The 16,953-nt window shown below is 46.5% G+C and overlaps 2 protein-coding genes across 3 annotated transcripts in view; one reads left to right on the top strand and one right to left on the bottom strand.

Moving 5' to 3' along the window:
* KLHL29 (kelch like family member 29) overlaps nucleotides 1-8,653 on the top strand; it is a 318,944-nt gene extending 310,291 nt beyond the window's left edge. For both annotated transcript variants that reach the window (XM_009237502.4, XM_054548335.2), the window contains 3 exons: nucleotides 3,089-3,282; nucleotides 3,623-3,767; nucleotides 6,389-8,653. In XM_009237502.4, the coding sequence (XP_009235777.3) occupies nucleotides 3,089-3,282; nucleotides 3,623-3,767; nucleotides 6,389-6,572 (523 nt within the window). In that variant the 3' untranslated portion in view covers nucleotides 6,573-8,653. The remainder of the gene's footprint in view (nucleotides 1-3,088; nucleotides 3,283-3,622; nucleotides 3,768-6,388) is intronic.
* The window catches only part of ATAD2B (ATPase family AAA domain containing 2B), a 233,208-nt gene that overhangs the window by 11,294 nt on the left and 204,961 nt on the right, over nucleotides 1-16,953 (bottom strand). The window lies entirely within an intron of this gene.

Below are 16,953 nucleotides of genomic sequence, written 5' to 3'. Positions count from 1 at the left end.
GAAGCCTTCCATCATCAGCCCTCCCCTCTCTTTCATATACATTTAATCTTTCATTATCCAGTTTGACTCCTTCCTATTTTAGCATGTAAACACAATTAAACATTCTCCTTAAAAATTAAAACAAGACCTGTTTTCTGCTGGCTCGTGAGATCTGAATGTTAAAATTACAGGAACTCTGAGCCAGTTGTTAACCACAAAAATTTAACAATTTTTAATTATTAAAAATTATATACACAATATTAAAAACAAAGGTAATCCATACTCAAAATTCATCACTTCCTAATTTTTTACTATATGTTACTACGCTCTTGGGCCTTGAGGTTATATATGCCTATTGCACCTCTCCAGGGAGGAGATTCCAGAGAATGGTGGCCACAGCACATCTCTTTCCAACTCCATGTTCAGCAACATCCCTGTGGTAGCTTGAAATCAGCCAATTGGGAGGAGTGACATCGCAGAAACCAGCAAACGCTACAAACCATGACGTTTTCCCTAGAGAGCTGGCTATTAAACATTCATCAGCATTCCATTGACCCCTCTCAGCTCCGGATTCTTTTCTAGGTCCTACCTTCTGTGCCTCTTCACAGCTAAGTTTCTTCCAAAAGAAGTCTACACCCACGGTCTCCACTGACACAAATGGCTTCTGCACCTCTTGTTCCAGTTGAAGTGCCCTTGACTACAGAGCAGTGGCCTGCTGGAGATTCCATCCTCCATCCTTGAAGCCCTCGCCTTTGGGGGCACAGCCACTCACTCGCTGTTGGGACCTTGGCTGCCCTCTGAGGATGCCTCTCAGCTCCCCTCTTAAAGGCTACATTTCCCCAGTTTGTCCTCAGCCCCCATGCACTTCACATCTATCTCCCCAGCACACTCCTGAGCTTCCATTTCCAGCTTTGTGCCAGAGATCCCACAGCTGAATATTTAATCCACATCCAAATATCTGAGTGTCTGCTGCATATCTCCAGTTTGTTGCCCACAAATACTGTAAACTTCTTGTGAAAAAAACTGAAATCACCCTCCTCCCTCAACCTCCCCATCCCACCAGTAGTGTCACCATCCACCAGTCCCAAGCCAGACCCTGAACCATCCTTGGCAACTATCTCCTTTAGCGCCAGCATCTCATCAATGAGCAAACACACCCATTCCCCTCTCCTTCTGTTCTCCTGTCCTCATACTCTTTTTGTCATTCCTTGGTCCAAGCCACTGTCGCATCTCACCAAATTTCTTGTGCAGACTAGTCCAACTAGTCTCCCCGCTTCTGACCTCTTCACTCCAGGACATACTCCACCCTGCAGACACAGTGATCTCTCTAGATGCCAAATTTGATCACACTATTTCCCCGCTTAAAACCTTCATGGCAGTCAGGCGCTGTGGCTCACATCTGTAATCCCAGCACTTTAGGAGGCCAAGGTGGGAGGATTGCTTAAGCTCAGGAGTTCGAGACCAGCCTGGGCAACATAGGGAGACCTCATATCTACGACAAATCAAAAAATTAGCCAGGCATGATGGTACACACCTGTAGTCCCAGCTACTCAGGAGGCTGAGGTGGGAGAATTGTTTAAGCCCAGAAGATCAAGGCTGCAGTGAGCCGTAATCATGCCACTGCATTCTAGCCTAGGCAACAGAGCAAGACCCTGTCTCAAACAAACAAACCTTCACCCACTGCACTCTAGATAAAGCCCAACTCCCTTAGCTTCGCACACATGGCTTTTTTTTTTTTTTTCTTTTTGAGACGGAGTTTTGCTCTTGTTGCCCAGGCTGGAGTGCAATGGCGCAATCTTGGCTCACCACAGCCTCTGCCTCCCAGATTCAAGCAGTTCTCCTGCCTCAGCCTCCGGAGTAGCTGGGATTACAGGCATGTGCCACCACGCCCAGCTAATTTTTTTTTTTTTTTTTTTTTAGATTTTTAGTAGAGACGGGGTTTCTCCATGTTGGTCAGCCTGGTCTCGAACTCCCGACCTCAGGTGATCCACCCGCCTCGGCCTCCCAGAGTGCTGGGATTATAGGCATGAGCCATTGCGCCCAGCCCACATGGCTCTTTTTAACTACCCCCCACTTCCAGCCATTCCATACTACGGAAGCACCTTGACTGACGATGGGGTTATGTCCTGATAAACTCATTATAAGTTGAAAATATTCTAAGTCAAAAATGCATTTAATACACCTGCCCTACTGAACATCATAGTTCAGCCAGCTTACCTTAAACATGCTCTGAACACTTACGTTAGCCTACAGCTGGGCAAAAGCATCTAACACAAAGCCTATTTTATAATAAAATGTCAAATATCTCATGGATTTTATTGAACACTGCATATTACATCAAAATTGCAATCGTTTTGCACCATGATAAAGTCAGAAAATCCTAAGTTGGGGACCATCTGCACTATAAATTCTCCCAAAATGCCACCTTTGCCTACTGTTCTCCCTTCACCTGTAATGCTTTCCCTGTGCCCACCCAGTCCTGCTTCCCATCCACCTAGCTAGTAGCTTATTCACCCTTCAAGGCCCAGCCTGGGTATTGGCGCCTCCAGGAAGCTAATAAGACCTGTTGGAGCTACTGTGTGCCCCCTGCCGTGTGCACCTTGGGTTTCTCACCTTCAGACCACTCAGCATCCTGCATGTAATTGTTCTTTGTGTGTTTTATTTGGCTGCCTTCCCCACGAGGCTATAAGCACCTCGAGGGCAGGAATCGTGCTTCATCCAGCATGTTTCTCCAGTTTCCAGCCCAGGGCCTGGCTATAAAGCAAATGCTCAGTCCAGCATTGTGGAATGCAAGGGTAGGATTGAGCTGGATAGAGAGGAGGGGAGCGCTGTGTGAGCAAAGGGATGGAGACAGGAATTCTGCGCAGACGCTGCCATAGGCAGAAAGAGCCCACTGATGTTCCAGAGGAAGGCCGAGAGGGCTAGTTTGGACCAGACCCCCGGAGGCCTTGAGTGTCTCATCGCAGTGCCCCCCACCGCTGGTGTGATCTCAGGCTATGCTGGCCATGCTGAGGGCGAGGAGCAGATGGCAGTCTGCTGCCCTTGCTTGTGACCTCTGCCCCGCACAAGGTCCATCTTGACCCTGGGTTCTTTATCTCCTCTCCTGCAGGTACGACACCATCACCAACCAATGGGAGGCGGTGGCCCCTCTGCCGAAGGCAGTACACTCTGCTGCAGCCACAGTGTGTGGCGGCAAGATCTACGTGTTTGGTGGGGTGAACGAGGCAGGCCGAGCTGCCGGCGTCCTCCAGTCTTACGTTCCTCAGACCAACACGTGGAGCTTCATCGAGTCCCCAATGATTGGTGAGAACCAGCAGTGTCCTCAGCCCAGGGCCAGGGTCGCATCCCTGCCTTGCTGATTTGTTCAGTATCCCATGCCCAGAAGTCAGGCTAAGCCCAACAGCTCTGCAGACCCAGATCTAGAGGGTGGCAGGAGTTGCCGAGCCCCCCAGCTCAGGTGTCTGGAGAAGGGCGAGTGAGTCAAGGCTCCAGATTCCCCTAGGCCCCGGACCCATCCCCAGGCCAATCAGTCACTTGTTGGAAGTCTTTCCAGCTTCCTTCCCTGGAGGGTCTTCTGGGAAAGAAAAGGAGAGGGAAGTCTGAGACAAGCTGCCGTGACCTGCCTGCTCTGCTCTCCTCACAGACAACAAGTATGCCCCCGCTGTCACGCTCAATGGCTTCGTTTTCATCCTGGGCGGGGCTTATGCCAGAGCCACCACCATCTACGACCCTGAGAAAGGAAACATTAAGGCGGGCCCAAACATGAACCACTCTCGCCAGTTCTGCAGGTGAGAGGCTGCAGCACCTTGACTAGGGCTGGGACGGAGGAGCGGGAGGAGGAGGGGTGTGACCACATGATTTCCTGCCATTCAGTGACTGTAGCAATTCCCAGGCCCAGAGCAGTGGCCCTCCCCCTCCAACCACAGGAGTGGGCGTTAGCCCAGACCAGTAGGGTGGAGCCCACGGCAGCCTCTGGTCCAGGAACCCAACCCTGGGGCTCCAGCTGGCCCCAGCTCCAGCAGAAATGAACCATTTCCTGAAGGCGTCAAGGCTACGCTGCTCTCAGTGAGAGGGGAGGTCAGCTTCCCCCAGGACCACCTGCCCCATCACAGACGGAAGGCAGTGCCAGGCCAGAGCTGTGTGATGCCCTACAGGGACAAGTGACTTCTTGGGGGAATGCTCTGAGGACATGAACAATCCTGATGGCTTTGGGAGTTGTGCTTGGGGCTCAGAGTCCCAAAGGCTGACTGGGCAAAAGCACACACAAACCCACCCCTGCAGGCAGAGAAGGTAGAGGGCTGAGTGTGGCTCGGTCCCCAGGCTTTCTGGCCCTGTGGCAGTGAGACACCAGTCCCTGCTTTTCCAGCCCCATCCTTTCCTGGACTAAGAGGAACAAGGAATAAAAAGGGGCCCCAAGGCCAGGTGCGGTGGCTCACACCTGTAATCCCAGCACTTTGGGAGGCCGAGGTGGGTGGATCAGTTGAGATCAGGAGTTCGAGACCAGCTTGGCCAACATGGTAAAACCCCGACTCTACTAAAAATACAAAAATTTGCCAGGCGTGGTGGTGTGTGCCTGTAATCCCAGCTTCTCGGGAAGATGAGGCAGGAGAATCGCTTGAACCCGGGAGGCGGAGGTTGCAGTGAGCCAAGATCGCGCCACGGCACTCCAGCCTGGGTGACAGGAAAAGACTCCGTCTCACAAAAAAGAAGGGGCCTCAGAAACCCCATTGTCAGGACTCCCATAGCAGATGCTTCCTGAAGACATCTTGTGCCTATGCAGAGGTAACTGCAGAATCTTCAGTGTGGGAATAGCATGAAGTACTTAGAGTGCCCATTGTTTGTGTAGCATAGCTAGAAAAGATATAACCTACTACTAGCATGTCAGTGACCTTGGACACATCCCTTCCCCTCTCTGGGGAAGTTCTATCTGTGAAACAGGTGGTTGGACCAGACAACTGCTAAGCTCCTGTTGGACTGAGATTTTACAATTCTTGAGCCATACTTCCATGTCACGTACCCTAATGGTGGCAGTGTGCAGAGCACAGTCTGACTACCCTGTCCACTGATGCAGACAACTGGAGCATTGCGCTCCACTTGGGAGGATGCCCGCACCTCCTCTGAGACTAGAAATAAATGGGAAAGGGCCAGGCACGGTGGCTCACACCTGTAATCCCAGCACTTTGGGAGGCCGAGGTGAACGGATCACGAGGTCAGGAGTTCAAGACCAGCCTGACCAACATGGTGAAACCCCGTCTCTACTAAAAATACAAAAATTAGCCGGGCATGGTGGCAGGCGCCTGTAATCCCAGCTACTCAGGAGGCTGAGGCAGGAGAATTGCTTGAACCCGGGAGGCGGAGGTTGCAGTGAGCTGAGATCGCACCACTGCACTCCAGCCTGGTGACAGAGTATGACTCCGTCTCAAAAAAAAAAAGAATGGGAAAGACTTAACGGCAAATGGCAGAGTTAAGTTGGGTCTTGCAAGAAAATCAGGTAATAGGTGCACCACAGAAGGAAAATATGAGGGCCCCAGATGGCACGAACTAAGGGAGAGAAGACTGGAAGCTTCAGGGTCTGGTAAGACGTCCAGACTGATGTGTTCTCTTTAAGAGATTTCAGAAACGGGTGGAGCCTTTGAAAAGGTATGTGTCCAATGTCAGGGACTAGCCAGGAAGAAATGGCCATTAGCTGAAATGAAAGAGCGTCAGGGCTAGAAACAAGGATGTGGACGTCAGTGCAAAGAAGCAGCTGAAATGCATTAAGGGAGTCAGTGCAGAGAGGGGCCAGATGCTGAGCCCTCATGATGAGAGGAGCTAACTGAGACAACAGGAGCAAGCCAGTGAGTGTCACATAGGGAAGGGGTCCAGGCACAGTCATCGGTCACCCTGCAGAGCATGCCCGGCCCTTGCAATCCTGGGTGGGCAGCAGCACCAGGTCACACAGGAGCACCTTGGCAGGTGGAGCTCCCAGTCAAGTGGCTGACGTTCAATTCCAGCTGAGCTCCTTATTATTCTCTCTCGTCATTCTTGTGAGTCATGTTCCCAATTTGATTTGAGCAGTAGGAAGGCTGCGTGTGCCACACAAGAGTCTCCAGAAAGCCTCAGTGACCTGAGCTGAGTGCCCGCACAGAGATCTTTCATCTCCCAGCCATGGTTAGTCACTCTGGCGGGGCAGGGAGGGAGCGCCTTCTGCCGCTCGCAGGGTGGCATAGCATGGCTTCCTGACTGGCCCTGGAGGACAGGTGTTTTTCTTATGCCAGCCCAGGTTAGAGGAAAAAAAAGGGCAGCAAGATCCCAGATGCCTTCTGCAAAAGGCACAGGCAGCCTACAACAGGACACGACATTGAGAACCTATCTCCAGGGCCAAGTTGGAAGTGAAATGCCTAACTCTGCCCCCGCTTTCTCCCAACAGTGCCGTGGTGCTTGATGGCAAGATTTATGCAACTGGAGGCATTGTCAGCAGTGAAGGGCCCGCGCTGGGCAACATGGAGGCCTACGAGCCCACAACCAACACATGGACCCTCCTCCCCCACATGCCCTGCCCTGTGTTCAGACACGGCTGCGTCGTGATAAAGAAATATATTCAAAGCGGCTGACATCAGCAGAAAGCCCACAATAAGACTGTGGACAAGTCTGGTGAGGCAAGTGCCATGCAATGATAATTTTCCAGCGACACCAACAAGAGGCCAACAAAACACAATCAAGGAACTCACTGCGCTCAACATGTTGAATATTCTCTACATTGAATGTAGAAAATCATCCTCGCCTTTGGATGTAACGGAGGCACCGCGCTTGGAGCCGCAGGAACCACGATCCCGCTGCGGGGCTGGCTGCCTCCTGAACAGGGGCGCTCGCTCTGCCAGGTGCAATAGAGTTTCACATATTTTTCAACTGGGAGAGAGAAGCCGTTTTTTCCTTCCTGCAGAGCAAGCTTGATCCCTAAACAACCATAGATCAGTTATCTTATGACAACATTAGGCATCAGGCTCTCTTGGAATAAGATCAAAGTGTCCTTATCACTTTGATTCCAACTTTTGTTTTTTAACCAGTCTACACTTTCAGTGGCCGACAGAAAACAAGGGACAATACTGTGCATCACAAGGCCTAGGAGGCTGCTGGTCCCCACCGGGGCTGAAGAGAAGCCCAGCTGCCCACGCGGAGCCAGGGGTGGCAGCCGTGGGACAGCCGGGGAGCGGGGACAGCAGTCTGTCCTTCACAGGTTTTTCTACTGTGTTTTTGCTGGAGAAGGACAGTGATTGCGCTAGCTTTCTCTTACCCAGGATGAATTATTTAGATTTCTGAGGCATTTTCTTGATAAACAAAAGGCTATTTTTAAGTACTGAGAGGAGGAGCAGGCCACAAGAGGGATAATGTTGTGGGAATTCCCAAAGCTCTTTGTAAGTAGTGCCAGAGGGGGGCTTTTGCTCTCATTTTTCTATGTGCAGAATAGAGGATCTCTCCTGGGGTGGGCGATGCCCCCATTTTATTTTTAGAAAAAGTAACTCCCAGACAGCCCCATAAAAGCTGTGCCCAAGGAAGAAGAGTCTGCTCTAGAAGGAGCCCGGTTCTGGCTCAGGACAACGGCCCAGCTCCCTCCATGAGGTCAAGCTGAGGACCCAGGCCAGTGGGAAGGGAAGGAGGGAGAATAAGCATCTATAAAGCACAGGAGACTATTTTTGATATTCATAGCTATATATTAAGGCACCTGCCGCAAGAGCTCTCAGGATGGGGACAGCCTTCTTAGTGGAGGCATGGCAGCAAGGCCTGAGGGCATGAGCAGAACCACTCTTCTTGTCACATACGAACCTGAGAAAAGGGAAGCCAGGAGGGAGGTCACACCATGGCTCAAAAGGGAAAGGCCTTCCCGCTTGTCCTTAGCCCCTCAAACCTCACACGGTCAACAGTTTCCATTCCAGGGCAGGAAGAATGCTGCCGCCACCGCCGCCGCCACTGCGCTGTTGAGTTGAAGTTGGTACCAAATACACATTTACCACTTTTATATCTGGGAAGTCAACTTGCCATCGTTTCATGATAACAACCATTTGTAAGAGAAAAAGGACACGCTTTCCATCGTTCAGTATTTATTTGATGACACAAAATTCCAGTTCTAACGCTGGGCATCAACTTCTAGCACTACGAGTGTGGCTCCCACTTGGACAAGATACCGAGCTTCGTTATGCAGTTTTTAATATTATTTATTATTTTAAAAAGTAATAAGCACAAAACTACATACATTGTATGTCATTTAAAGTATTTATGTCAAACAGGGTGCAAGTGTGAACCCAAGGACTGGAGCACAAATTCCTAACTGCCTGGGGCAGGGCTAATGTTAGCATTGGTGTGCGTCTGCCTCCAAAGGAGGTTCTAGTGGTCAGCGAGACTCAACACAGATGACATTGAAATTCCGTTTCTCTCCTCATCTATCACACTGGAGCAAAACTGGCTATTTCTGTGAATGATATAAAACAGGGTTCTCTGTAATGGTATTGTACATAGTATATGTTTATTGTTAAGTTCTTGTTATATTATAATAAATATATTTATAGATCTAGACTTGGAAGCCAACGTAATCTTTGTGTGCCATCGTCCTGCCACAGGGATGCAAAACCTGTTCTACCCCTCATACATCAGCTGTATGGGTTCTCTCATAGACTTTAGTGCAGAATTTAATGATTAGAAAGGATGGGACTCCATATTGAGGGAAGGTTTAGAGTTGAAAAGCCAAGAAGACAATTGTAGGTCAAAGTTGAAAGGCACTTGCAAACACGCTGGCACTGGCTCTGAGGCTCTTTCTTTCATTGAAGTGCTCTTCTTATTACACTTGTGCAACTGAAAGCTTCAAAGCTGTTAGCTTCCCACTGGTATCACTCCTGTGCCGGGGACCCACTTAGAGCCACATGGCAAGTCCAGCTCATGAGCCTAAGAGGAGACACAACACACTTTCTCCAGGAAGAGGAACACAGGGTGATTTGTTTTCTCTCTTTTTTTTTTTTTTTTTTTTGGAGATGGAGTTTCACTCTTGTTGCCCAGACTGGAGTGCAATGGCACGATCTCAGGCTCACCACAACCTCCGCCTCCTGGGTTCAAGCGATTCTCCTGCCTCAGCCTCCCGAGTAGCTGGGATTACAAGCCTGTGCCACCACACCCGGCTAATTTTGTATTTTTAGTAGAGACGGGGGTTTCTCCATGTTGGTCAGGGTGGTCTCGAACTCCCAACCTCAGGTGATCCACCGGCCTCGGCCTCCGAAAGTGCTGGGATTATAGGCATGAGCCACTGCGCCCAGCCAGGGTGATTTCTATCCTATCCTAAAATCCAGTTGGGGGGCCTCACTGCCTTCTTCAGTCATGGCTGGGGCTGCTCTCTAGGCTGCTGTATAGACCTACCTTGCTATGCTAAGGACTTGCGTGCCAGGCTCCCTGGGGAGAAAAGGTAGAGCGCCAGATGGGAGCACCTGCCCTCTGGCAGGGAAAGAAGTTTAGATTTCACAGATTTGCAGAAGGCAGATTGGCCAGCTTTGTCATCCATGTGAAGAGCCTCACACCATTAATTCACAAATCTCACCAAGACTAAGGGTCTCCTTGCCAAAAAAAAAAAAAAAAAAAAAAAAGAATCGGAAGGTGGTGGTCAGGGTAGGCAAGAGAGGGAGATGTTGAGAGAACTTGGCCGAGGCTTTATGTGAGTGGACCATACTCTTGTCAAATAAATATTTGCAGTGATACCTTCAGTCCTAAAGGATGGCGAATGTCTAGAGGATGCGCCAGTCATGAAGAGCTGAAATTATAACTTGAGATAAAAATCAAGCAATCATCTTGTTAACTCCTTTCCTGTCTACCTCATTTCCCTAAATCAAGAGAAACACATTCTCTGGGTCTATGAAGAGTCTGTGTATTTCAGACTTAACTCTGGGGGGTGAACAAATTGCATTTTGCCATAAAAGCCATGTGTGTCCACTATATCAGGAGTCCATGAGACGAACGGGAGCATCCAGGTGCAACCATCAGAGCTGATGTGGATAGTGAGAAAGTTCACTGTGATGGCCACAAACAGGAGATGGTTCACATTATGCATGTGTATGATTTTTTTTAAACCCATAGCCAAAATAAGAAGAGAACAGTCAGGAAAAATATTTGCAGTCCATATGACAAAGGATTTATATCTTTATTAAAGAACCCATGTAATTCAATAAGAAAAGGCTAAGTGATTCCAACAGTTAAAGAGAATAGGTCTTAAACAGACCTAACAAAGAGGAAACGTTGCCAGTAAACATACAACAAAAAAGCTCAACAATGGTAGTTGTTAAATAATGAAAATAACTGTGAGGTAGTAACATCTTTTAGCTATTAAATTAGCTCCCCAAACCTAAGAAAAATGGTGGGGAGAGGGACTCTAGCTGCTCATGAGGAGCCGTGAACCCCGTGAGCAGTGAAGGGTTCTGTCAACCGAAACAACGCTTTTAGAGAGCAATGAGGCAGACGCCGGGTATCAGGAGCCACAGGAGTATTCACACCTGACCTGGTGAATCCACTCTGAGCATCCATGAGGAAATCATAAAACTATGAGAAGAGTCATACATCGCTGCCCTCCATACCCAGAGGTTCCCCATTCAGATTCAACCAACCGTGCATGGAAAAAATTGAGGGGCAAAAAACCAATACAGAATAATACAAATGAAAAAACAATACAGTGTAACAACCATCTACATTGCCGTTACGTTGTATTAGGTATTACAAGTAATCTAGAGATGATTTAAAGTACACTGGAGGATGTGCAGAGGTTATATACAAATACTACCCCCTTTAATATCAGGGACTTGAGCATCCAGGGTTTTGGTATCCCTAGGGGTCCAGGAACCAATCCCCTGCGGATGCTGAGGGATGACCGTCATAATAACTTGCTCTCATTTACTGACACTAACAACATGCCCGACACTGTGCTAAGCACTGGCTGCATGAAGCCTTCACAGTTCCGTGAGATAGGTAATACTAAAGACATGCCGCCATATGGAAAACACTTAGAAAAGGGAAAACAATGTATATTTTTATATGATTGTGGGTATGTGATATACGTAAAGATATATAAGATATACATCTAAAGATAGGTAAGATGTGTATCTTTTTAATGACCAGATTCGCAGTCAGAAAAATACTATTAGTTGTACTCATGGAATTGTGGGCAATTTTTCTTCTCTCTTGTCCTGAATTTCTATGACATTATTTTTATAATAAAGATATAAATATGTATATTTTAAAAAATGGGTAGTGAGGGACAGAGAGGAATCTTTCCACAGAATTTCTTTTTTTTTTTTTTTGGAGACAGAGTCTCGCTCTGTCGCCCAGGCTGGAGTGCAATGACACGATCTGGGCTCACTGAAACCTCCGCCTCCCGGATTCAAGTGATTCTCCTGCCTCAGCCTCCCAAGTAGCTGCGACTATAAGCCCCTGCCACCACGTCCAGCTAATTTTTGTATTTTTAGTAGAGACGGGAGTTTCACCATGTTGGCCAGGCTGGTCTCGAATTCCTGACCTCAGGTGATCCACCCACCTCACCCTCCCAAAATGCTGGGATTACAGGAGTGAGCCACCGCGCCTGGCCCTTTCCCCAGAATTTCAGTCTGAGATTCTCTTTTGTGAAGATCATCTCCTATTTTGGGTACCATAAGCAATGGAGAAGTTAGAGAGGGTTCACTATCAAGTAACAAAGACAATTACAAATAAAAAATATGCTGCCATGTATTCGTGCTAAAACTCTGGAATGGGTTAAAATCCCTGTACATGTCTCCTCTAATTGAATCTTAATATACGTATACAACATAATTACACACATTAACTCATTCTATCCTCTCAACTACCCTAAAAGGCATAGGGCCTCATCTTCACCCTTTAAGAAGAGGAAACAGTCTCAGAAAAGTGGCTTGCCCGGTTATAGTTAGGCCATGCCCCAAGTGCTCTATGTACACTGTTGAGTTTAATGCTCATTACAGTCCTGCACAGGGGTTATCCCCATTGCAAGAGTGAGGCCGCAGGGCCCTGAGACCTTAAGCAGAGAGCAGGTTTACAGCATCTCAGCCTTCAAACCTGGCTCAGTGAGACTCCAGGAGCAAGCACTACACAGCCCCTCCAAGTCTGCCTGGAGTTTTTAAGGCACAATCCTCCTCCCCAGGCTACCTCAAAAATCCGTAATAAGAAAACAGAGAACTCTGTGAATGGGACAGACATTCAGCTCTGTTAAAAATAGTCCTCTTCAGAAGTGGTTTTAAAAACACCTGGTCAGAGTCTCAGCAACATAATGAAGGCTTTGGCTTTAAACAGAAAACCTGGGAGTGGGGTAAGGAAAGAGTCCTCTCACTGAGATGTAAGACCATCCTCTGCCGCCTCATTAGAAACTCCTGCTGTGAGCCTGCACTGTGTGATGGACTCTCAAGGAGTTCCTCACATTCTTGTGGAACCACAGCCTCGGCCTGGGAGAGCAGAGGAGAGGGGAGAACAGCATAAGTGCTGACCACAGCAGCCTCGGCCCCAAAGGGAATATCATGACCTTGGTATCCAAGGATACAGAAAGTTTTCCCAGCTGGGTCAAGGAGCTGAATAACATAAGGACTCAACTCCAAGAAGCCTGCTGTTTTCACATGATGGTAAAAAGACTGAGGTGTGCTGTTGGGAGTAGACGCAAAGAGGAATCCCATGGATCTCTTTACAAAAAAAAATAAGACTCCAAGAATGTGTGTTCACCATCCAAACTTGCCATGCATGCACTCTGCTGCCCACTCTGGAACATATGCAGGTCATTTGGGTGTGTTTCCTCCTAGAAAATGAGGACAGCCTTTGAGTGGCTCATACTAGGTCGCTAAGACTGCCTTCTCCACCTCCCACCGTGGGCCGCCCGGCCCTGGTGTGCAGCGCCAGCCAGATTACCCCAACTCCACTGGCAACAGCACATGAAAAAGTATAAGCAAGTGTGCTGCTGTAGCCAGCCCTGCAGCCTACAGATGACTGAATAAGTATTAGGTTGGTGCACAAGTAATGGCAGTTTTTACCATTAGAAGTTTTAGTTAAAGGGTTTTCATTCACTATGTGTACAGAATTCCTTCACTCTCAGCGAAGCTGGCCGCTGCTCAAGTGAAAACCTGGGCACCAGAGGACCCATGAGCACTGTCTCCTTAGGGTGTTAGCCCTGGGACTTTACGTTCCTGTTAGTACAAATCAGCCACTGAGGCTCTTCAATTCACCCCCTAAATTCTCCAGTCACTTTCTATCACCACTGCCTTATTTTTAAACCCTTATCATTTCTTGCCCTAATTGTTGCTATAGCCCCTTTTTTATGGAGGTTTTTTTTTTTTAAAGTAACAGCTTTATTGACATATGATTCACATACCATACACTTCACCCTTTTAAAGTGGTTTTTCAGTATATTCACGAATTGAGCAACAATAACCACTAATTGCAGAACACTTTCATCACCCCAAAAACAAACCGGTACCCATTAGCATACTCCCCATTCTCCCCAACCCCTAACCCCGGGCAACCACTAATCTACTTTCTGTCTCGGTGGATTGCCTATTGCGAATGTTTCATAAAAATGGAATCATACAATACTTGGCCTTGTGTTTCCGGCTTCTTTCATTTAACAAAGTGTTCTCAAGATTCATCCATGCTGGAGCATGTGTCAGCACCTCATTCTTTTATGGCCCCATATTATTCCATTATACAGATACACACAATGGATATATACAAAAATGAATACATTTTGTTTATCCATTCATTAGTTATTGCACATTTGGGTTATTTCCACATTTTGGGTATTATTAATAATGCTGCTAGGAACAGTGGTATACAAGGTTTTGAGATTAAATAAATTTGGGAAATGCTAGGTTTATCAAGGTTAAATAGGTTTCTTTACTACAGATTTCTCAGAATCAAAAACAGACTAACACTCACTCTAACTTTACTAAACTGGATACAAAAGGCAGAGTTTTCCCAACATATTTGGCCATTACCCCCCAACCTCAAGTTTTCTTCTCTTCTAAATTATGATACAAGCTCAAATAATGATATGGAATTCTGAGGTCAACACATTCTGCCCTCATTCCTGAAAGAAGTACAACAGAAAGTAACTGTAATCTTGTGAAGACTCAGAAGCAAATTCTAATTCAGAATTCTCAAAATACTTCCTTTTTTTTTTTTTTTTTTGAGACAGAGTCTTGCTCTGTCGCCCAGACTGGAGTGCAGTCATGCGATCTCAGCTCACTGCAAGCTCCGCCTCCTGGGTTCACGCCATTCTCCTGCCTCAGCCTCCCGAGTAGCTGGGACTACAGGCGCCCACCACCACGCCCGGCTAATTTTTTTTTTTTTTTTTTTTGTACTTTTAGTAGAGACGGGGTTTCACCATGTTAGCCAGGGTGGTCTCCATCTTCTGACCTTGTGATCCACCCGCCTCAGCCTCCCGAAGTGCTGGGATTACAGGCATGAGCCACCACGCCTGGCCCTCAAAATATTTCTTAAGAAAAATCAATATAGGGGCCAGGCGCAGTGGCTCACGCCTGTAATCCCAGCACTTTGGGAGGTCAAGGCAGGTGAAACACTTGAGGTCAGGAGTTCAAGACCAGCTTGGCCAACATGGTGAAACCCTGTCTCTACTAAAAATACAAAAATTAGCTGGGCATAGCAGTACATGCTTGTAATCCCAGCTACTCGGGAGGCTGAGGCAGGAGAATCACTTGAACCCAGGAGGCGGAGGCTACAGTGAGCCAAGATCGCACCACTGCACTCCAGCCTGAGTGACAGAGCAAGACTCTGTCTCCAAAAAAAAAAAAAGAAAAATATATGTATTTTTATATGGTAGCAGAAGGTATAAGACTGATATTCCCTGAAGTTGATAAAATCCTTTTCTGAATGCAGCAAAATGTTTCATAGGAATCATCTGTCCAGAAGACTTCAGTCTCTCTCTACTCATATTGTAATACTTTTAATTGAAAAAAATCCAATAAACACACCTACAATAACTACTCTACATATAAACTAAAACAACCAACCCACATATCCAACGACAGCTGCAGAAGTGTGACCTGACAACTTCTGGAAAAGGCTCTTAGACATTTTATACTTTGTTAATTTTGAACAACATGACAATCTTTTTAAGTCACCTGCAGCAAAGAATAATCAGTCATTTGTCCCACCTATATTTAAAAATTGAAAACTTTCACATTAATTCTAGTATTGTCATTAAAATATCATATTAAAGGCCAGGCACGGTGGCTCACGCCTGTAATCCCAGCACTTCGGGAGGCTAGGCAGGTGGATCACAAGGTCAGGAGATCGAGACCATCCTGGCTGACATGGTGAAATCCTGTCTCTACTAAAAATACAAAAAAATTAGCCAGGCATGGTGGCGGGCACCTGTAGTCCCAGCTACTCGGGAGGCTGAGGCAGGAGAATGGCGTGAACCTGGGAGGCGGAGCTTGCAGTGAGCAGAGATGCCACAACTGCACTCCAGCCTGGGCGACAGAGCAAGAAAGACTCTGTCTCAAAAAAAAAAAAAAAAAACATATTAAAACATAAAAATATTTTTTAATATTTGTATTTAGATTAACATTGGTATTAATAGACAGCCAAAGTTGCATCCAATTCTAGCCATAAAATCTTGAGAACATAGGGTTGCTTTACTGTTTCTGTGGTTAAATACTGAAACTCAAACAATGTGGAAATTAGTGTAAAGAAACATTCCAAAGATTTGTAACAGATTTTTTACAGTGTGATAGGCAATTACTCCTTTCTTTGCTCCATTTTAAACATAATCTGTTAAATTTCTTTATTAAAGTATGATAAACTACAGAGCTGACAACTACTGATGTTTCCATTAAATATGTGACATAAGTTCAGACTCCCCACCACAAATAGCCTTTATTTCAGTAACATACTAAGCATAATGTTACTGTGGATTGTCACATTTCTTTCTAAAGGGATGTTCTGTTTGCAAAGTCTTGTTAAAATACTTTGCACTCATTAAAATGCTAAAATAGAAATTTGTAATTAATTTCCAACACTTTCTCAAGAAACGTTCAGCTATAAGAGTAACCATACACAATGTTTAGAAAGACTATTATCTCATATCAAAATTAACTTTGCTTTGTTGCCGCAGTGAAAATGTTAGAAAAGCTCTGTGCTCTATGTAGATCCCATATTATAGACACATGACTAGAGCTATTTATGTATTTTTAGGAATACTTGCAAAGTTTCTTGAGCCTATGATCTTCTTTGTGGCTCTTAAACTGCTGTGATGATATACAGCAAGGTTTACTGATTTACCATTTGTTGAGAAATTGAAAATTCCAGGGCATCTAATAATTTATAAGATCAGGTATATTAGCCTGCACCTAATGTGGGACCTTTCATTGTTGTTGTTGTTGTTGTTGTTACCTGTATCTGCTCTACCCATGAAATCTCTGGCAGGCCTCCATCTAGCACATTCACATGGTCTACTACTGCATTTGCTCTTTAGTTTCATTAGAGACATTCAGTTTCTTGATCCTTTCCATTGCCTCCCAATTTAGCAGCCCCACCCTGGTTTCACTTCCCAAGAATGGAATTCTTCTCCCTCAAATTATCTGACTTTCCTAACATTGTCATCTTTCTGTTGGATAAAAAAGACAAAACTGCAATCCTAACTTAATTCAACTATCAGCCTCCTCTGATGTTTCATTTGGGGTGACAGCTGCAAGCAGAGGAAAAAGCCCACATTCACACAGACTGGTGCTGGTGCCACTATGAATACATGGACCCCACCTCCAACTGTGCCCTCACCTTACTCTCAGCTCTCTTTTCTATTTCCATCAGTGACTGTGCTAAATCTTCACTTCTCTCCTGTGAGCTTCCTACCTAGAACCTGTGCTTGGCAGAAGAACACACCTTTTCACCAAAATAACTTAGGAGGATGGAGGCGAGGATGGAGGCAGTGGCCACACAGTGTTTTTAATCATCCAG

Source organism: Pongo abelii, chromosome 12, assembly GCF_028885655.2.
Source record: "Pongo abelii isolate AG06213 chromosome 12, NHGRI_mPonAbe1-v2.0_pri, whole genome shotgun sequence".
Taxonomy (NCBI): Eukaryota; Metazoa; Chordata; class Mammalia; order Primates; family Hominidae; genus Pongo; species Pongo abelii.
Note: the sequence above shows the minus strand (reverse complement) of the source record. Positions and strands in the feature narration are given on the sequence as shown.